Source organism: Colobus angolensis, unplaced genomic scaffold (assembly GCF_000951035.1).
Source record: "Colobus angolensis palliatus isolate OR3802 unplaced genomic scaffold, Cang.pa_1.0 Scaffold58, whole genome shotgun sequence".
NCBI lineage: Eukaryota > Metazoa > Chordata > Mammalia > Primates > Cercopithecidae > Colobus > Colobus angolensis.
This window is the reverse complement of record NW_012119376.1, coordinates 12920528-12943883: the sequence shown is the minus strand read 5'-3', so window position 1 is coordinate 12943883 and position 23356 is coordinate 12920528. Positions and strand designations below refer to the sequence as shown.

At 37.6% G+C, this 23356-nt stretch overlaps 1 protein-coding gene across 2 annotated transcripts in view; it reads right to left on the bottom strand.

The window, feature by feature from the left end:
- The window catches only part of STX7 (syntaxin 7), a 55068-nt gene that overhangs the window by 15197 nt on the left and 16515 nt on the right, over positions 1-23356 (bottom strand). For both annotated transcript variants that reach the window (XM_011962155.1, XM_011962157.1), the window contains exon 3: positions 2335-2404. In XM_011962155.1, the coding sequence (XP_011817545.1) occupies positions 2335-2404 (70 nt within the window). The remainder of the gene's footprint in view (positions 1-2334; positions 2405-23356) is intronic.

Sequence of the window (23356 nt, the reverse complement as noted above, 5' to 3'; positions counted from 1 at the left end):
CATTTCCTTGTAAAGGGAAGGAACACAATAAATAAAAGAAGTAAATTATAGTTATCCCTCAGTATCTGCAGGGGATTGCTTCCAGGACCCCTGTGGATACCTAAATCCGTTGATGCTCAAGTCCCTGATAAAAAAAGTATAGCATTTGCATATAATCTATGCATATCTTCTCATATCTCTAAATCATCTCTAGATTATTTGTAATACCCAATGAAATAATGTAAATGCTATGTAATAGTGGCCATATTTTATAGTTCAGTTTCTGTTTTCTATTATTGTATTGCTATTTTTTTCTTGAATATTTTTGACCTGCAGTTGGTTGAATCTGGAGACATATGATCTATGGCTACAGAGTGCTGACTACATACCCATATTTTATCTAGCTAGCTTATAAACTGAAAAGATTTCCAATCTGAAAACACGACACTAAAGAAAAAGCTCATATTGTGATGTTTTACAAATTACAACATCAGTACCTCTCATATATTTCATCTCATTTTAAATACGGTCTGGTCACACTTAGGGTCCTTTAAAATAACGAGATATTGTATAAGAATATGCTTAAGAATAGGGAACTGTATTTGGCTGACAAAGGGTAATTAAAATCTATTTCTATCTCTATTTACCAAATACCCTATCTTTAATGCATTTTTGTAAATCTTTGGAAATCATAATATAGTCAAAGTTTTAAAAAGAAAACCTTAGGCCGGACATGGTGGCTCATGTCTGTAATCACAGCACTCTGGGAGGTTGAGGTGGGGGGACTGTCTGAGTCCAGAATTGAAGACCAGTCCAGGCAACATGGCAAAACACCATCCCCACAAAAAATACAAAAATTAGCCAGGCATGGTGGACATGCCTGTATTCCCAGTTACACAGGAGGCTAAGGTGGGAGAATCAATTGAGCCTGGGAGGTCCAGGCTGCAGTGAACTGTGATCAAGTCACTGCACTCCAGCCTGGGTGACAGCATGAGATCCTGTCTCAAAAAAAAAAAAAAAAATTCTTAGTGACTACGGATATATATTCAGAATCTTCACTATTAACTCTATGAAAATATTAGAACTATTATGAATTATGTGCTTCTATATAATTTTAATTTAGTTTAATGAATTGTGGTTTGGAGCATTTTTACCATTCTGACACTTACCCACTGTGGAAAAATAAAATATAAATTAGAGATAATTGTAAGTTCTTCAAATTGTACTTCCTAAAAATATGAATTCCTATTACCTACCTTTTAATATCATTCTCTCTGCAATTTTCCCTCTACAGTTAATGTTGTTTAGAAGTATTGCTTACTAGATATATGTGACTTGAAATTTACAGCTGTAACAGTACTGAAATAAAATTTAAGAGTTAAAGTTTTAAATGACATTGGGCAACTCATTAAACCCATAAGAGACATGAACAAAATGGAAACAGTTCTTTTGGTCTATTTCTCTTACTCCAATTCTGTAAGATTTAAATGAGAAAATATGTAAAAATACTCTGTAAATCCATAACATACCACAGACCAAATATTATTGCTATGACTGCTGGTCTTCTAACAGCATATTAATTTACTGGAATATGTACTACATAATTCATTATAACTTTTTTTTAAACGGAAGCTAATGCTCTCTGAAATTCAAGGATGTAGGTATAAACTTGTGGGGAGATAATTCACGTAACTGGATATGTATTGGATCTAAACCAAATAAAACTCTGGTGACTGCAGGGATTGTTAGCTATGGAAAGTAAATCACATAAATTGAGATACTAGAGTATAATTTTTCAACGGCTGTCAAAAACAACCTACCTAAAAACTATAAGAAATGCACCTAAAGAAATTCTGCTTTGATAGGGTAAGCCTATCAAAGAATTTTCTTTTTTTTTTTTTTTTTGAGACAGAGTCTTGCTCAGTTGCCCAGGCTGGAGTGCAGTGGTGTGATCTCGGCTCACTGCAAACTCCACCTCCCGGGTTCAAGAGATTCTCCTGCCTCAGCCTCCTGAGTAGCTGGGACTACAGAAGCCTGCCACCACGCCTGGCTAATTTTTGTATTTTTAGTAGAGATGGGGTTGCACCATATTGGCCAGGCTGTTCTCAAACTCCTGAACTTGTGATCCGCCTGCCTCGGCCTGCCAGATTTTTTAAATAAAAACACCTTCCTACTCCAGACAGGGAAAAATCTACACAAAAGCTTGGTACAAATGTATGGATAAGGTAGCAGAAAAACTCCATTGGTTTTTCATTTTTTTCCTCCAATAAACATAACACTACATACTGTAAAAGCAACAGAATAATAGCAATGGAGTTTTTCCTTTCTCTTTTATTTGTTTAACTAGATACTTACAGCTGTTGCCTCAATTCAGGTGAATCTTGAGGTGTTCCAAGTTGATTCAGAGTTCTTTGTATTTCTACAGCTATTATAATAGAAAATTCATGTATTAATTGTCACAAAAGTTAAGGCAACAGAAACAATGAGTTAAAAATATGTATAAGCAATTGGGCAGTTGAAAACAGACAGAAAAAGATGAAAATAGAAAATATTAACTGGGAAAAAGAATAAATGGTTTACTTAAATCTAATTAGTAACAAAAATGAATTAATTTTCAAGAGGAAATTGTGTAGGAATGTTAACCTGTGAAAATGCACTTATGACCCCAAAATACTATCTTCTTCCTTATCCCATCAGGATATTAAATACAATGGCACACAGACTTTAATGCTACTAGCATAAAAATTGTGAGGAAAATAAGTAACGATTACACATTTCATTAGAATATAATGTAAATAAGTTATAGGTAATAAAGGAGAAAGGAATAATAGAATTAGAAAAAATCATTTTTCAATTATCCATGTAATAACTGATTTTAGCAAGATCATCAAAAAATGCTAAAATCACAGAACATTCACAAACCTAAATTACCACCACACAGATGACATTAATTACAAAAGACATAACTTTATCATATATAAATCTGTTGTCTGAAAACAAATGACCAAATTTAGCAGTGAGAATGGAAAAAACTGACATTATGAACCTTGTGACATGCTGCAGTGAGAAAGTCACAATATGATCTATGGATTTTTCTTGCCAAAATATTTAACATGAATCTAATCACAAAAAGAAATTAGACCAGTCTAGATTGTGAGACAATCTACGAGATAACTTGCCTGAGCATTTAAAGAAGTCAATGTCAAAAAAGGGAAGAAAAAAGTTGACAAAGACAGGGATGCTTTCTAAATTAAAGAATTAAAATACCCAAAAGACACTGTATGATTTTTGACTGGATTCTGAATCAGGAAAAAGCAAGTACTATAAAAAAAATCGTAGGAACAATTGGAGAAATTTGAATACAGAAAGTAAAAAACACATTAAACAGAAGTTGAAAAATGCCCACAACTGGTGAATCCAGATGGTTCATTGTACTATACTTTTATATATATTTTGTGAGGTTTAGAGTACTTAAAAATTTTAAAATAAGAAGTCCAGGGCTTAAAAGTCATGTTAAACTCACAATCCAGAAGTCTACGACTATTGCAATTTTTTTTTTTAAAAAAGGCTCTACACAAAAGGGGAGGATCTATACAGTTTTATGTGTGAGGGGACATAAATAAAACGTCATGGTACATAAATAAAACGTCAAGTAGAAACAATCTGAAAATCCAAAGAACTCTTAACAATCTAACCCCCCCATTCTTTTTATTTAAATGAGTGGTTTACTTGTATAGCTTAAATGCTTTAAAAATATTCATTATTTACATGCTCAAAGGAACAATAAAGTATTACAAAATGCAGGATAAGTTTTGGTCACTGGGAATGAAGTAATAAACACTGCTTTCAAGTCAAAGCTGAAAAACAGAAAGACTAGAGAGGAATCAAAGCATATAGCAACTGTTAGCATTTGGCTAATTTAATAAGAATTTATTTTTGCTTTTTGGGAGTTGATTTTTCCTTTCATAAGATGAACAAATTTTGTTTGCTGTGTTTAACTTATGGCTGCTTGTGATTAGCTATATATTCCCTCTCAACCTCAACAGATTTTCTTGAACTGCCTTATAGGGGCTTTATTTTCTTAAGTGTATTGATAAAACAAACTGTAGTATGGGCATTGATAGGCTACTGGCAGGTGTTTATCTCAACTCTAAACGGTTATTGTTCTTTAGGAAAAAATCATAGCAAGTGAGAAAAAATAAATTATTTAATAAATGACACCAGGAAAACTGACTAACCATTTGGGCAGGGGAGAAAGAGCCCTACCTCCCAGCATATAGCAAAATACATTTTTAATAAACCATTAATTTAAATAGTAAAATTGAAAATATTAAACTGCTATAAGAAATATAAATGTTTTTATCATATGATCTTATATATGATCTTAGAGATATAAGATATTAGCAAAGGATGATACAAAACCAAAACCCACAGAGGAAAATATTGACAAATTTGACTACATAAAAGAACTTTGTTAAACGTTATATAAAAAATGTGTACATATATCACAAGTACTTATGTAAGTGTGTGTTTATATACACATGGGAGACAGTAACTGCAGGAAATGAAGAGGAAAGAGGTTACACTACAATGGTAGTTATTTTTGGTAACAGAAAAACAGCCCAATAACAAATGGACAAAGGTTATAATCTTGCAATTTACAAAAGCCAAATGTATATATAACAAAATTTCAACTTCACTGATAATTAAACTTTCACATTTCTGATTGGTAAAAATTATGAAAAGCAGTTGAGGATATAATTGCAACCAAAAGCCTTAAAAACAAAAGGTATAGACTACATAATATATAAGAAAGAGGGAGCAATAGTCAATAACTAGAAATAATTTAGAAAATGTCAGACAATCCAGTAGAAAAATGGGCCAAGACACGTGTATACCTATGTAACAAACCTGCACGTTCTGCACATGTATCCCAGAACTTAAAGTATAACAAAAAAAAAAAAAAGAAAAATGGGCCAAGAATAGGAACTTTAATATTCATGAATAAACCGAATAGCACAAAAAGGACTGAAATGCATATCAACCTTGCAAAGTACAAACAAGTACACTACATGAATGCTATATAAAATTACTCAGCCTATTAAAGAATTGAGGAGAAATGGATTCTGACAGGCCCAGTGGGTGCCTAGTTCCACTATGTGGTAATTTCCGGTTTCTGAACAGATAACAGATATACTCAGCAACCCCCAGTTCTCACTCATACTCCCTAAGTAAGGGCTCTTATGGAAGAAAGAAATCATTAGAACTCCTTGGGGACCCACTCTAAAAAAACAATAAAACCAAGGGCATTATCTGTTCCCTGGGAATTACTCAGAAATGCCACCAAAAAGGACAGAAAGAGCAGGGAGTGGACATGCCTCTCATTCCCATTTAACCGGCCTATCTGGAGGATGCAGAAGGCTAAAGCTCATGACAACTAGCAAAAGCTATTCAGGTGGTGACTCCAACTGCAATATTCCTCAAAATGTGATGGATGTACTACAACAGAGCATCACAATCTCTAGCAACTTGTATATACATGCTGATGTGGCAAATACTTTTGCTCTATCCTAAAAGACAGAGAACATGAGGAAGGATTTGCTATCAATGGGATGGGACATCAGCAAGCCTTCACAGGCTTATCTCATGGTTATGTACACGCTCTATCTCTGTACTACAATTTCGTTGTCAAGGATACGGATCATCTCCTCCTACAGAACACTACATTAGTCCAATAGACTGGTTACATCTGCTTTCAGGACCAGAAAAGCAGGAAGCAACATGTACTCTTAGATGTCTGCAAAGCATAAGTAAGCCAGCAGGTAGAAAACAAAGCCACGAAAATACAGGGCAGTGTTTCCTCAGTGAAAAATCTTCGTGAATTAATCTGTAGATAACTGACATACTTCTGCAAAGTGCTTTTCTTTGTAGACTCAAGTACGAATGAGAAACAGACTTTTTAATGCTGCTCCCACCCTTTACTGAATGACCCAAAGGTTACCAGCTTCAGCTTCAACTCCCAAAAAGAAAAGGCTATCCAGAGAGTTCAAGTGGTGGTATAAGCAGATCTACAACTTGGCTTTAATGACTCAGCTAATCCAACGGTACACCAAGCCTGTGTAATTTCAGGGCACTGAAGAAAACTAGTAGCAAATCCCAACAGGAAAACCATAGGGGTCCCTCAGAATGTTGGAGCAAAACCATCCTTTTGAGGACTCAGTCTGGCCTTGCTGCTGGGCCCTGGATAGAGTACACAATGGTACGAGGTAACTAAGCGAGCCAAGCTGTTCACCATGAATTGGGTGTTCCCTTGTTGGTACAGCCTTTCTACATTTTGCTCTATGTATGTCAGTCAGCCTATCCCTCTCCCCAACTCCTGAAGCACTTGTTCAGTGAAATAATAAACTAGCAATGGTTGTCAGAACAAAAGCCAGAGGGAGGCTCACCAATATGGATTTCCCCTTACTCAGATGGACATGACCATGGGCATTGCCATACACCAATTTGCAGCAATAGCAATCTCATGTTATGCCCTAGTAAATTATTTTTGATTTTTTGTATTAATGTTTTCATTCATCCTTTGGACTTCCCAGATGCATATCCATATGCTCTACAGACATGATTTTACCCATTTTATTTTCTATGGCTAATTATCTTTATAAACACGTTGAATCACGTGCTAATTTAAAAATAAAAAGCAAACTAGTGATGTGACGTTGTTGAGGGTTGACCCAGCTAGCTGGTGACAAGATAACTGTGCTCCTTCCGTCTTGGAGGAGGCAGAATTTTATATTCACTTCAATGGTACTACTCTGGGTTCTGTTGTGCATCCTCTAAGCACCCACTGCGCCCCCTGCCGCCCGTCCCCATTCGCCCCACCCCATGCTTCTACCAGACTCCTAGTCCACCTATTAGTCACAATCAAGGTGTTCCACACACGGATGCTTCTGATCAAGAAATTACAGAGAAAAAAAATTAACGGTGTTACAAGGACAATGGGATTCACTGCTCTGCCATGCATTCTGTTATCTAGAAGCTGCTGGACTTATGGCCTACTGAGACTCAATCCTGGCACCACCTGGGAGACAAGCATCTTGGGAAACTGAAGTGCTGTCCTATAGGATTTTTATGGTCTCAAAGAACCAGCACTTCAGGGTGCTGTTTCACCTACAGCCAGAAAGAAACTTGGATTTGGGAAGTAGGGGGACAAAGTGCAGTATTTCACAATTACACCTAATTATCCATTTGTACAATTTTTTCCATCTCTCAAGGTGATTTAGAGACAATATTCAAGTGAGGAAAACAATCACGTTTTCAAGACTACAACTGGTCATTTAGGGCCAAGGTAGTATGTTGATTGAGGTAATTATTAAGCAGAAGTTGGGGTATGCTCATACACAAGTAAAAGGGAGATGACCTGGAGGGGACGTGATAATACTGCCATCTATAATCATAAAAGTGAGTACCGCATAGCCTGTGAGCAGGAGCAACAAGGACCCAGGGCTGAAAATCTGGGTTATCCCAAATACCTGAGGTGCTGAAAGAAAGCAAGAGGAACGTGGAATGGTTATTATAACAGGAAAATAGTAATACAAACTGCAGCCTGTGATCAGCTGTAGAGTGGCAACTGAGGACCTGCCAATATTCTTTCTCTTGCTCTGCAATGTATATATTTAGATATATTAACTGTCTCCTTTCCTATCTATTTCCACCACTGTTATACATAGAACGTACTGTTTGTGGTTACACTGAGACACCGTTCGACAGGCTAAGGGATACTGCTGTTCAGTTTTGCTGAAAGAGGGGAGCGCACAGGAAATCACCCCCTAGATTTGGCGTTGGCTACAGGAACTGAACCGACCTGTTTTATCCCTCCTGTGGAAACGGGAAAGGAGTTCTCGTTGTATGAGGGATAGCGGCAGAATGTCAGGCAGGGGCTTTTGTTTTTAAGCTTAGGTACAAAAAAAGGAAGTGTATTCACTGTAGAAAACAAAAGGGATAAATTACAGTGAAATTTATTTTGGGTCACCTAATACCCAAAGCTACTATTACACTGGGATCTTTTTGGTTATAATATTATGACCACTGAGAAGTAGCATCACAGAGCCAGTCTTTGGAGGGGGAAAAAAACTGATGGTCAAAGCAACAAAACTGTTTTCAGATTCTTTGAACACTGCTTACCTTCATTATAATTCAGGTGATTAATAATGAAAGTATTAGTCACTATCACTAACAATCTAGTTATAATCAAAAGCTACATTTACTCTGTGCTTTTGGTTTTGTAGATTTAGGTTTTATAGATACTGAAATTTCTTAAAAATCAAATGCTCTGGCTAACAACCTCCTTGTCACTCTGAAACAATTTTTTAAGATAATACAATGACTCATAAAATGAAGCCTCTTCGAAAACAACCATTATGTTATTGCCTAATAGAATGCATTTAACTAATGAGAGCGAGTTGCTTCTCATGAATAGAAATGGAAGACAAGTCCCCCTACACTTATGCAGCATACAATCTAGAAAAGGACAAAAAGAAAGTACAAACACCATATAAACTCAGAGGGAGCAGCAGCAACAAATGCTATAACAATGTTTCAAACAATGACCTATAATATATGTGTTCTATTGGAGAACAATCCAAAAAGCTGTAATGAAGGTGGCATTTGTAATGGTTTGAAGGGTAAGAAATAGGACATTTCAGTTTGGAGATTCAAACCTCTAATGTCATACTCAGACATATACTGAAATGATCAGAATACCTATTAGTCAGCCTAACTAGAAGGCAAACTTCTTAAAGGCAAAGACTAAGTTTTATTCATTTTGTTATTTCCAGAATTTATCATATTGTTGACCCTCAATGAATAGTTTCATGAGTGAACCACAAAAAGAATACTGGAAAGACCAAAACGTATATAATAATATGTATTTTGAAAACATAAAGCATAAATAAATAGAGAGTTAAGAAAGGTAGTTATGCCCATTTATTATTCACTCACTGATTCATTCGACACACATTTACTGGGCATCTACTATGTACCAGGCACAATGGGAGGGCTGTTGAACATCAACATTAATTTGGTTGTGCTCCTTTAAATTGAGCAGGTCTACACTTGAGGATCAATTAAAGGCATCATCTGATCAGGTGATAAAGGGATTACAGAAACATAAATCTGAAACTACTAAATCAAATTTGGAAGAAATATTACATGGTATTAGTTCAGTCCTATTTTATAAACAAAGAAGTTGAGAACCAGACAGAATAACTAACTTGTTCCAACAACTATAGCTATTTATTAGAAGAGTTAGGGTTAGAATGTAGATTTCTTGGTTTTCAAAAAACTTTTTTCAGTGTGTTAAAAGGACTGAAAGTAAAAGATGTTAAAACACATTATTTCATAATCCAGGTGTGCAACAGTTGACAAAGCAAACAAAGAAAAAATAAGTGTGTCTAGATTGAAAAAGTAAACTGAAGGAGTTGAACTGAGATGTTTAGAGGTTTCCAGCAGTGCTCAAAGTAAGTTCAGGTCCGGCAGTGGATCACAGGGGTCCTTCTTCCAGCTGAAAGTGATCAAGAAAGAAATGCCTGCTCTTTCTCCGGGTTTTATGAACTGCCAAGATTCCAGAGACTTCATTTTATATACAACTAGCATTACCCTCCTACACCACGGTCAACAAATTGTGGCCCGCAGAGCCTGAAACCTGGTTTTGTATAGACTTCCAAGCTAAGAACTGTTGCTACAGTTTTAAAGGGTTGACAAAAAAAAAGAAAATGCAAGAAAGTCTAAAAGTGTCTGCCCTTTACAGGGAAAGTTGGCCAGTCCTTGTCCTCAATTATTAAAAATTACTAAAACCTTGTATTTAAAAACTCCACTTGGCATGTTATTGGAATGTACTGTCATCCTTCACTATCCCTAGAGGATTGGTTCCATGCCTCCCTCCATCCACCTCCCACAGATAACAAAATCCACAGATGCTCAAGTTTCTAATATAAAATGGCAGAGTATTTGCATATAACCTATGCGCATCCTCCTGAATATCATCTCTACATTACTTACAATACCTAATATAAAATAAATGATATGTAAATTGTTATAGTGTGCTGAGTTTTATTTGTATTTTTTATTTTTTAAATTTTTCTGAATATTTTTGTTCCATGGTTGGTTGAATCCATGCAAAACCCACGGAAATGGAGGATCTGCTGTAGTCACTATATTGTTAAGTCTATCTAGTAAAATATTTAACAATGTTACAAAATTTCCATTGAACATGCATGCATGTACACTGAGTTGAATTTATTTGATTCTCAGGTTATTCACCCATCATAGGTGCTGGCTTGAGTACCTCATTTTCATCTGTTGCTCTTATACTACTTTAGAAACAAAATACTTTTTCATTGTTTTGGATAAGCATTTTTATAGCATATTTGCTGCAAAAATATTGTTAGCACTCTATTATTTTATTACTCTCTGGTTTTTGGCTATCTCCTAAGTTCTTCCTCTTCTAGAAGTCATGGATAGTAGGATATGTGGGTTCACAGGATCTTCTGCCACACCCCAATTGACCATATTCAAAAATGCTTGAGAAAAATAAGCTTAGAGAAAGGGAAATAAGAGGTTTCTAATCAGATGACAAGCAGTATGGTGATCTGGAAAAATAAATAATCCTCCTACTTTCCCCCAAGTCCAGTCTGTAGTATTTCACTTCATCATCTAGGCTTAGGTGCTATGAATTTATAGGACAGTCATCTTCTATTTTGATTGGCCTAGGTCCAATTAAAGAAAAAAACTCATGAAACAAGCTGCAGTTTTTCCAACCATAAAAAGAATTATTTAAGCATAAACAGTTTCTTGAAGAAAAGTTCATCTAATGCATACAGATAGGATTAAATCAACATGTGTCTCTATGAGAATACAAAGAAAAAATTATTTTTGCATTATCTACAATTTTGAACTATCTGTACCACTACTCACTTCCACAGACCTGACTTCAAAGAGTATGTTACATTTTTTCATAACAGAAAAAGAATACCATTTCCTACACATCCAAAAATGAGGCACTACTGGGTCATCAAAAACAAAACAGTGTCCCATTTCTGGCTCTTCATCTATAGCAATGAAGACCCATTCTATTCCACATGGATCTGCTGCCATCTAGTGGATTATTTAAGAAAAAAAGCTTTACAGTAAAGAATAGTTTGTCATAAAATTGTAGGCTGAATTTGGTATCAGGGGCTATTCATAATGTTACCACCTGTCAGAGTTCACCAGCGAATGGATGCTGTCTGACAAATGAGACTGGCCAGGCTGTGGCGGCATGGCAGATCAACCTAACACACACACAGAGTACCTTCAAAGAACTGTCTCCAAATAACTAAGAATAGTTGTCTTCTCTTTTAGCAGAAAACATCTGTTTTCAACATAAAATAACCAACTTGTAACAGCCAAACATAGAAAAAAATAATGGTTAGTAAAATCCCTGGACAGGTGATTTTGAGATTCCAACACAGACTTAGCCACATCACACTGAGGAAGAAGTACAATTGAAGGCTGACCAGCAAGCACAGTTGGAGCCAGAAAGCCTGATTTGGAAACCTTATCTCACTTCTTCCTGGCTGCTGACCCTGGACAATTTACCTAACGTCCCCAAGCTATAATTGCTTCAACAGTGAGAAAGCACCTATTTCTCAGTTGTCATAAACTTTAACCAAGAACAATATAGGTAGGCACCGTGTACTGGATATAGCAAGAGTTCAACAGAGTCTGTTGTTCTCTTGAAGGTCAGAAATGAATTAATAAGAATATTCTCATTAACATTGTTTTATTAAAATGCCACTTTATTGAGGTACAACTGACAAAGTGCATATATATAAACCACAGTTTTACAAGTTTGGACATATGTGTACATCTGTAAAACCACCATCACACTTAAGACAGTTATTAGATTCTTCACCCTCAAAAGTTTCCTTGTTGTAGTTTGCAATTTCCTCCCTCCTGCATATATCTGTTCCTTCCTCCCTTCATCACAAAGCAATCATTAATATGCTTTCTGTTGCTTTATGTTATTTCGCATTTTCTGAAGTTTTATATAAATGTAATCACGGAGTATTTACTCTTTTTTGAAAAAGTGTGGTGTCTGGCTTAAGTTAGCCTAATTATTTTATGATTCATCCATGCTGTATATATCAATAGTGCATTCCTTTTATTGCTGAGTATCCCACTGGATGATACACACAACTTGTTTATTCACCTATTGATGGACCTTTGTGTTGTTTCCCGTTTTTGTCCCTTACAAATAAAGCTCCTAGTAGTATCTGTCTACAAGTCTTTATATCGGCATATATTTAGTTTTTATGTGTGAATAAACAGGAGTAGAATGGCTGGATAGTACGATAGGTGTTACATTTAGTTTTCTTAAAACAGCCAAACTATTTGACAAAGCGGTTCCATTTTACACTTCCACCAGCAGTGTATGAAAGCTTCTGTTCCTCAACATCCTCTCCAGTACTTGGTACGTCCAGTCTTTTAAATTTTGTCAACTAGGTTAACAGTGGTATCTGTGTGTTTAATTTGTATTTTCCTAATAACTAAGGATGCTGAGTATCCAAACATCCATAGTTGAGATGGTAAATATGTGCTATTTGCCATCTGAATATCTTCTTTGTTGAAGTGTCCGTTCAAATAACAATACTGTCTTCTGATGCATGATCAAGGTATATCTTCCCACTTGTATAGGCTTTCTTTAATTTCAGCAATATTTTGTATTGTTCAGTGTTCAAGTATTTCACTTATTTTGCCCCCTAAGTATTTCATAATGTTTGATGTTATTGTAAATGCCAGCTTTTTAAATTTCAAATTTTTATTTTGATTGCTCATTGTCAGTACAGAGAAATACAATTTATTTTTGTACATTGATCATATATTTTGCAACCTTACTAAATTGACTTTTTTGTTCTAGTAGACTTTTTAAAATTGTAGATTCCATCAGATTTTCTAGACATTTATGTCTGTGAAAACAAATGGTTTTAACTCTTTTCCTAATGTGAAGACCTTTTATTTGTTTATATTATCCATCTGCACTAGCTGGATCCTCCAGTACAATTCTGAATAGAAGTGGTGACGGCAGACATCCCTGTCTTGTTCCTGATCTTATAAAGGAAAGTATTCGTCTTTCACCATTAAGTGTGACACTGTAAGTTTTCACAGGTGCTCTTTTGTCAGATTAAAGAGTTCACTTCTACTCCTAGTTTACTGATAATTTTTGTTAGGAATGGAAGTAGAATTTCTCAAATACTTTTTCTGCATCTAATGAGATGATTATATAGGTTTTCTTTTTAAAGTTTGTTAATATAATGAACACCATTGATTGCTCTTTGAATATTAAACCAACCCTGAATTCCTGGGATATACTCCACTTGTTATATCCTTTCAAAATATTGGTGGATTTGATTAAATTTTGTTTAAATTTTTTGCATTTATGTCATGAAATGAAATTGATATGTAGTTTTTTTTTTTTTCTGGTTTTTGTTTTGTTTTTTTGAGACGGTGTCTCGCTCTGTCACGCCCAGCCTGGAGAGCAGTGGCGTGACCTCCGTTCACTGCAACCTCCCGCTCCCAATTCAAGCGATTCTCCTGCCTTAGTCTACCAAGTAGCTGGTGCCCATCACCACTGCCGGCTAATTTTTTGGATTTTTAGTAGAGACAGAGTTTCACCATGTTGGCCAGACTGGTCTTGAACTCCCGACATCAGGTGATTCACCAGCCTTGGCCTCTCAAAGTGCTGGGATTACAAGCGTGAGCCACTGCACCCAGCCTAGTGTTCTCTTCTTTTACTGTCTTTATCTGGTTTCAATATAAGGATTATATTGACCTGATAAAATGAAGTCTTCAATTTTTTGAAACAGTTTGTGTACAATTAGCTAAGTATTTGATAGATTACACTAGTGAAGATATTTGAGTCTGGTTCTTTGTGAGAAGGTTTTAAGTTGTAATTTCAATTTGCTTGATATAGAGCTAGGCAGGTTACTAACTTCTTTTTGAGTGAACTTTGATAATTTGTGTCTATCAAGGAATTTATCCATTTCATCTAAGATGTCAACTTTATTGTCATAAAGTTGTTTATAATATTCCCTTAATTGCAGCCACAAAAAAAAACGAGTTCACGTCCTTTGCAGGGATATGGATGAAGCTGGAAACCATCACTCTCAGCAAACTAACACAGGAACAGAAAAGCAAATACTGCATGTTCTCATTCATAAGTGGGAATTGAACAATGAGAATAAATGGACACAGGGAGGGGAACATCACACATCGGGGCCTGTTGGGGGATGGAGAGCAGAGGAAGGACAGCATTAGGATAAATGCCTAATGCATGTGGGGCTTAAAACCTAGATGACGGGTTAGTAGGTGCAGCAAACCACCATGGCACATGTATACCTATGTAACAAACCTGCACGTTCTGCACATGTGTCCCAGAACTTAAAGTAAAATAAATAAAATAAAAACCATTTCAAAGGAAAAAAATCCTTTAAATGATAGATTCTGTAATGTACAGAATTGATGTAAATATGTATAGATTTTTACATATAAAAATATGTAGAATTTGTAATAGATCATCTCTCTCACTCCTGATATTAGTATTTGTTTCTTCTATTTTTTTCATATTCAGTCTGGTTAGAGGTTTATCAGTTCTATTGATCTCAAAGAAACAGCTTTTGGTTTCATTGATGTTTTTTTCCCTTCGATTTCCACTATGACTGAATTTCCTTTTTCCTGCTGACTTTGTAATTTCAGTTGTTTTTACTAAATTTCTTAGTATGAAAACTGAGGTCATGATTTGAGACCTGTCGTCTTTTCTAATGCAGGTGTTTAGTGCTCCCTTAAGTACTGAGTTAATACCATCCAACAAATTTTGATATATGATGCTTTCATTTACATTCAGCTCAGAATATTTTCCAATTCCTCTGTTTGGCCTTCTCTTTGATCCACAGCTTATTTGAAATGCGTTTAGTTTTCAAACATTTGGGGATTTTCCAGTGATCTTTCAGTTACTGAGTTCTAATTTAATTTCACTGTAGTCAAGGAATAGATCTTGTATGACTTGAATCTTTTAAAGTTTGTTGAAACTCTTGCTTAACGCCAGGAATATAGTCTCTCTTAATAAATGTTCTGGGTGCACTTGAGAAAAATGTGTGTTCTGCTGTTGTTGAATAGACTGTTGTATAAATGGCTGTCACTATCAAGGTGATTAGTACTTTCAATCTTCTGTATCCTGATTTTGTATCTACTTGTTCTATCAATTATTCAGACAGGGGTATTGAAAGCCATAATTGCGGCTTTGTCTATTTTTCCTTGCAGTTTTGTCAGTTTCTGCTCCATGTATTTTGAAGCTGTCTTATGGGGGAGTTCTGTCAGTTTTTTTAAGTGTTCAGCTTCTTATTTACATTTCTTAACTATCTAATGTGAACCGTACTTGAGTGCTAATACTTAATAATCTATGATATAAAATTATAAGAACTATAGAGATGATAAATATCAATTGACACAAGATAGTTATAGCCCGTAATTGGGAGGGAGGAGTCAGCTACTATGTGACAGTGACATGTATCTAGTAGCTGCATATAAGTGACATATTTAAAACAGGACTAGAAAAAAAAACTTAAATATTAAAAGAAACAAACTCTGTTTTAGACTCCAATCTTTCCTCGTCTATCAAGCCCTCTATCTTTGTCAGAGGGTGGTTTGGAGTATTAAACAAGATGATATAGGCCAGGCGCAGTGGCTGATGCCTGTAATCCCAGCACTTTGGGAGGCCAAGGTAAGCAGATCACTTGAGACCAGGAGTTTGAGACCAGCCTGGCCAACATGGCAAAAACCCATCTCTTCTAAAGATACAAAAATTAGCCAAGCGTGGTGGTACATCCCTGTAGTCCAAGCTACTCGAGAGGCTGAAGTACAAGAATAGCTTCAACCCAGACAAGGAGGTTGCAGTGAGCCAAGATTGTGCTGCTGCACTCCAGGCTAGGTGACAGAGGGAGACTCTGTCTTAAAAAATAAATAAATAAATAAATATATAAACATTTTAGAAATGGCATAGATCTTTGTAAGAATAAAAGTACAAGATGGTATTACTAATAAGTCTTGGACAATTAGAGTTAGGATCCGGGTTCGTTATATGGTACAATGTGCAGAGAAAAATGTATCATTAGAAATATCCACGTTTATCTATTTCTTTTATCAAGAAAAAATAAGAAAAGTGTATTAAAATTCTAAAAAGCATATCACAAGTGGAAAAATTTCCTGGAGAATCTGAAGGATGGCTACCAAAACAATTTTGGCTTCTCCCCTCTAGCATTAGCATATCTCATGGTCTGTCTTATGACCTGAAGAGAACACGTGTCTTCTTTGTGAGCAAAAGCACTGATCCAAACTGCAGAGACAAGAAGGAGTGGGAAGGGAGATGGAGAAGGATCTTCTAAAGCATGAGTCTCGAGGCTGGAAGCTCAGTGGAGAGTGTCCACCCGCAGGGTCCAACCACACTGGCTTCCTGTGCTCCCCTTCCCAGCACAGAATATCCGAAGGCATAGCCCGCTTCCACAAAGCAATCTCAAATTTACAACACATTTAATTTTCACTTTGTCATTGGTTTTCTTCCCAGATACTTTAAAGGCAGAAAGGCATAAAGGTCAAATCAGTGGAAATTTGGGGCATTTTAAAGCTACTGTAGATTAATAAAGGGTTAAATCTGAGGGCACAGTTCTTAAAAATAAAGTACAAAAACAAGTCATCTAAAATTGTATGTAAACAGTAATTTGGACTTCTAGATGGCTGGAACATTACAAGCTGGGTCTTTTGGCAAATTTATTCACCCTAACACTTTACACATGGACCTGCTCAGTTTACCTGCTCTGAGGTAGTCTGGAATCAGAAGCAACAACGGTTCCATGAAAACGTGATTTGTGTAAGAAGCAAACAGGTAAGGACTGGGCAGTGGTGAGGCCCTGCGCCCTGCAGTTCCCCAATCCTGCTGACACATCTTTTGCCCATCATGATGAGCTTCCTTCCTGTCATCCACTCGAGGGCCCAATAATTCTCCGACTGCTGCAAAAGCAGCTGAATTCTTGTCGCGAGTTCCCCTCTAGTTTACAGGCAGTGATTCCCAAACCTTTTACTTCAGTCATTTCTGATCAGTTCTAACTGCCAACACATGCTGGCAGCTGTATCTAAAACACTGAAAATCGATTTCTGCTTCTTATAGAAACACAGTAGAAGCATGTTTCTGAATATTCCTCCTTCTTCCCTCCTCAAGGCATATTACAGAATGGGGGAGCAGGGAGAAAAGCCACAAAAATTACATTTCAGAGAAATTAACACAAAATGTGTAAATACGGTCAAATTCTCGAAAACATGTAAATATGGCCAAAAGCAACAGAAAATAGTAGGTCCTGAGCAGGAAGCCGTATGGGTGCGGCGGAGAATAACTGGGGTTGCAGAGCTCCACACTGTCACCAGCAAATCATCAGAAGAGCTGATCCCACCCGGAGCTGGGAATGGGCAGAAGCAGGGCTGAGAAGCACCTGGGACTGTGCTGGAAGTGGGAAAAGGAGACATAGAACAGATTCAGGAGGCCGTGGGCTGCCGACCCTTCTCAAAAACCAGGGGAACACCTTGGAAAGAGGTGTCTGTGCATTTTGGGGCTGATGCAGTGATTGGGATGACATCGGGATGGAGCAGGAAGCCCTCCTACACCAGGCTGGGTGCTGAGAGGCAGAGGAGGAAAGAAACAGTCCTGTCAGGGCAGCACAGCACAGCACAGCAGAGAGAATGGAGCCCTTGAGCAGAGAAACAGGCACTTCCCTCTCCCTCCACTGTAATCTCCTGCCAGGAAAATCAAAAAATCAAACTCATTCCATTGAAAAACAAAAACAAAAAAAAAAAAATGGGGAGAGTAACCACACAAAAGACTATTTTAAAATGTGGAAAAGAACAGTAAAACTCCCTAAGAGAACTCGCAGCAGGAAAACATGTTGCCACAAAGTGAATATGGTAAAAATTATACCCCAAAATACCCACAGGATTTAAAAACAAACAAACAAACAAAAACTCAATGAAGCAATCACAGTTTAAAGGAAGATCACAAGAGAACTCCTCAGAGACGGCCAGATAACATGCATGCACTGACAAACTAGAGACTGAAGGAACTCAGAAAAGAAGGACAAATTCAAAAATAAAGGCCCCATGAAAAGGAGCACAACAACAGACAGACGCACAGAACACATCAGTCCCCGTGATCACCACCCACTGCGGGGTTAGTCATTTTTGGTTCCTCGGGCCACCCCTCACTCTTCATTGGTTGTAGTTCCTGGCTCGCCGCCATTCTGTCCAATATGACTCCTATCTTAATTTTTTTGTGATTTCAATCCACAGGCTGACGATCCTTCCACCATCCTGGCTGGCCTCCATTCTTTGCACAGGTCTCCTATTGAAATGATCCTGTCCTCCAACCTCCCTGAGCCACACACTCCAAGATCCCATCAAACACCTTCTCATTACCAGGAACTGTCACTCTTCCATAATCTTGGTTTCAGGCAATCTACTTACAAATCACCTGCATGTCCAGCTCACTCTCCTGGCCCCAACTCCAGCCTGCCATCCATTGATCCTGCCACTTTGCCATGTTTCCTCACCTCCAATGTCTTCACCCACTCCCTACCCAACTTAAACTCTGGAGTCAGTCATCATATCCAGACTCTTGCATGTGTCTTAAGCCCCTCTCCCCCTTCTTAACCACTTGACAAAATCTAAAACTCTGGTTGAGTCCAACATTGCACTGCCTCTGCACCAGCACTGCACTGCTCTCCCTGCAACCCTGGCTCCACCCAGAGTAAAAGTCCTTACACCAGCCTGCAAGGCTCTACCTGACCTGATCCCAACTCTCTCTCCTTCCTCCTCTCCATTCCTCTGAAGGCCAGGGGTGCTTACATCTGATGGCCCATGGACATGCTATTTCCTCATCTAAAATACTCTTTCCCTAGATACTATGGGACACATTCCCTTCCTTCCTTCAAACATGTGCTCAATGAGGAACTCCTCAGTACAGTCCATCCCGACTCCCCATGCACCCTATTTGTCAAATGCAAACCCCTCTCCAGCGCGGTGGATCCTTGCCGGTGTGTTTTTTGTCATTGTTTCTTTTCGTAACACTTAACATCTCCTTCTGACATACTACATAATTTACTTATTTATTTATTTTATGTCTGTCTTCTCTCACTAAAGATTCACTCCATAAAGGCAGATATTTTTATTTTATTCACTGACAAAGCTTTAGCATCCAGACAGTCCCTAGCACGTCACAGGTGTTTAATAAATACTCATGCAGGGAATGAACATAAATGCACAAGTAACACCCTGGTAAAATATACAGCATGATCCAAATGCACCATGTTATATGCACCAGACTCTCCTGGGCTCAAATACCAGCCTTGCCACTTAACAGCTGTACAAACTTGAGCAAGTGACAACCACTCCAAACCTAAATTTTCTCACCTGACCAGGGTGACTGGAAGATCAAAAACAACGCAAAAAGAAAGGAATAAAAGATACCTAATACAAGGCACAGAGTAAACAATTAAAAATAGTTTAAAAATACTAGCTTACATATCTTCCAGAAAGAGATTACTGAACAAAGCAGGGTATATAGGAAATACCATACAACTAAAATCACTGGATGTACTTGGGCCACCCTGCCCTACTGTCCTCCCATGCCCAGCAGCAAGGCAGTGAACTGGGTATTCACAAATAAGCAGGCCTTGGCTGGATATTTGTTGAAGGCTGCCAAGCAGGAGACTACGACAGGATCTCGGTGATGTCTGTGGGCATTTCTTTGACTTTGTATGGAATAAAAGGCAAACTATATTAAAGAAGTGAGTGGCCACACTCAATATCATTAATACATAACTTCAAATAATGATCATGATAATGATACGATAATGAGAAAGAAGAGTAAGAAAAATAAATGTACCAAGACTTGCAGAATAATACCTTGTATGACTTTTAGTTTTTCCTAAACAACTAATAGGCAAACAAATTAATAATTGCTTTTAGAAAAAAAAAACCCAGTTTGGATTAAGTATAAAGGGCAATCACTGTCTGACATGGTTTGGCTGTGTCCCCACCCAAACCACATCTTGAATTGTAGCTCCCACAATTCCCACATGTTGTGAGAGGGACCCAGTGGGAGGTAATTGGATCATGAGGGCAGGTCTTTCCTGCGCTGTTCTCATGATAGTGAATAAGTCTCATGAGATCTGATGGATTTTTAAAGGGGCGTTCCCCTGCACAAGTCCTCTCCTTGCCCGTGGCCATGTAAGAAGTCCCTATGCTCTTCCTTCGTCTTACGCCATGACTGTGAGGCCTCCCCAGCCACGTGGAAATGTGACTCCATTAAACCTCTTTTTCTTTATAAGCTACCCAGTCTCAGGTATGTCTTTATTAGCAACGTGAGAATGGACTAATACACTGTTTAATAAAAACACTGTTCAGTAATTGGTCAAAACAACAAAAAGGGATCAAACTGATGAGGGTGATGATTGCCAAAATCACTACAGGAAGCCAAAACTAAATGCCAAGCCTAACTCATACTGTTCGATTCCTACTTCAGCACCAAATCAACCAAAATGTACAGAGGGATACCCTCACAGGGCAGTTGAGTAGCCACTACACAACTAACGAATATGTGTAATCAAAGAGAAGCTACCCTGTCACACAATTACTGAGCATAGATTATGTTGGAAAAAAACTAATAATTATTATAGAAATTCTTAAACAAATGTAGTATCAAAACAGACATATGGGGATTTTTATCACATGGTCACCACTTTATCTACAGAGAACTCAGAGGAGTCATTTGTGGAGGCAACACAAATGGTTAAGTTCTCAGGTTTTTAAACATATACACCTAGGAAAAAATGTCTGTTTATGGAGAATTAATTAAATGATGCATGGCATAACCACATAAAAAAGTAAGCAACCAATAAGAAGAGAAAAAAAAGTAAGCACCAAAAAACCTGTATAGTGTGATCTCAATTTCATTAAAAAAATGAAAGAATAAAATTATGTGTAAATACTTTCGTAGCCAAGATATATTAAGCTCTTTATCTCTGGGGGCCAAGATTTTAGCAGGAAAGTCAAAAAATAAGTAAACACTAACAGTACTTTAATTTACTGATAAAAGGCATTATAAAAACAAAACAGGTTAATGAGAAAAAGAATGACTGGAGGAAGCAAAACGATAAGGCAAAGAAGACATTGCTAAGGAAGTGAGCTTTGGGCCCTGAGACCTGAATGCCAGAAAGGAACCAGTTACATGCAGATCTGGGAAGATGTCTGAAGCAGAAGAAGAGCAAGTGCAAAGGCCCTGAGGTGAGGATGAGCTGACTGTTCACTAAGCAGAAAGAAGATCTACCTGGTGGAATGTGGAGCAGCAGAGCAGCACCACGGGACAGAGTGGTAGTTGACAAGTGGGGTCAGGGATCAGATCTTGGGGATATTGTGGGGTATGGTGGGGATTTATATCTGATTATAAAAGCCACAGAAGTAACTGTTGCCTTTCAAGCTACAGGATGACATGATTTGATTTATAGTTTTACAAGTTTACCTTGGCAACTATTTGGAGAAGACTGAAATAGGTGGGAATGGAAGTGAGGAGAACAATTTGGAGACTGCAGTCATTCAAAGAAATAGCAGCAGCTTGGGCATATGTGATAATGGCAGAGATGGAAAGACACAGATTTGACTAGCAGAACCACTAAGATTTACACTTATATTGAATACGGGGAATGAAGACATCCACTACTATGGTTTGGGGTTGGAACCAAGGGTAAGAAAGTTCATGTTCAGGGCAGAAGCATGTGTATGGTTCACAGACAGGAGAGTGAGGGATAAAGCTCCCTGAAGCATCCTGGAGCCACATCTTAAAGATTTAGTTCATAAAACAAAGAATTCACTTATATCTGGCCATAAACACCATGTTCAGTCATAGGAAAAGTCACTGAAGAGAAGAAAAGTTGTCATACTGTTAAAATTTCCTTGAATAAGATATTAACCTTCACATCTATCTCTGCTTTATGTCAGCATGTTAGGCATGAAGAAAATCACAATGAAATAAAAACTACTGAAGTTTTTCTCCTCCAAGGCGGGGAAAAAAAACCACCCACCGGCCGGGCGCGGTGGCTCAAGCCTGTAATCCCAGCACTTTGGGAGGCCGAGACGGGCGGATCACAAGGTCAGGAGATCAAGACCATCCTGGCAAACATGGTGAAACCCCGTCTCTACTAAAAAATACAAAAAACTAGCCAGGCGAGGTGGCGGGCGCCTGTAGTCCCAGCTACTCGGGAGGCTGAGGCAGGAGAATGGCGGGAACCCGGGAGGCGGAGCTTGCAGTGAGCTGAGATCCGGCCACTGTACTCCAGCCTGGGCGGCAGAGCGAGACTCCGTCTCAAAAAAAAAAAAAAAAAAAAAAACCCACCCACCACATATTTTCAGATGTGCGATCTTAGACATAAATACCTCAAACAGCATTTTAGGAAGGGGGAAGGGATAATTTTTCAACTCTTTTTCCTCAAATAAACTGCCTTTCCATCCCACCAACAGACTACCCCGAAAAAAAGGAAACATTCTTAATTCCTGAGTAAATATACGGTTCCAATAAATTTATTAATTTCTCAGGACTGGAGCTCCTTTTTTAAAAAAATATTTGCCCTGGCACCAAAAAAAAAAGCTGATAATATTAGCTTCCCTTTTGTGCAGTCATGTGTTAAAATGCAAAAACAAGTGTCCCCTTCACCAGACCCTAACTAATTAAAAGAACTGTGATCATTCTCAAAAGTAACAAAAGGGCTCACACTTTTATATAGACTTTTAATTTCATCTCAAAGTCATAAGAACCTTATGGGGACAGGAGCCATGCACCAATTCTTAATAAACAATTTTGAAACATACACTCGCAGCATGGGAAGCTAATTACGACACAGAGAAACCAACAGCATCTGTTTCAATTGGAAACTGAAGTCTGTAATCTGTAGGAGAGATATGATTAAAAATGAAACAAGTGAAGATTCAACAAAAATATTTTTCAGTCACCTTCTCTTAGCACTTATAAGCTTACGTTCATACTTTATGTGCCCCTAGAAGGTTCTGTCTTTCCAAATTTTCTGGAAAAAACACACACACACAAGCCCATGTGATACATGATGCATATTTTAGCAGAAACTTCTATACTCAGACACTCGGATGAGTAGATTTTATGTTTCCAATATATCTGTTTTATTCACTTTCCAACTTTAGTCACACTACATCTTCCTCTTTCAGGTTATTATTTTAA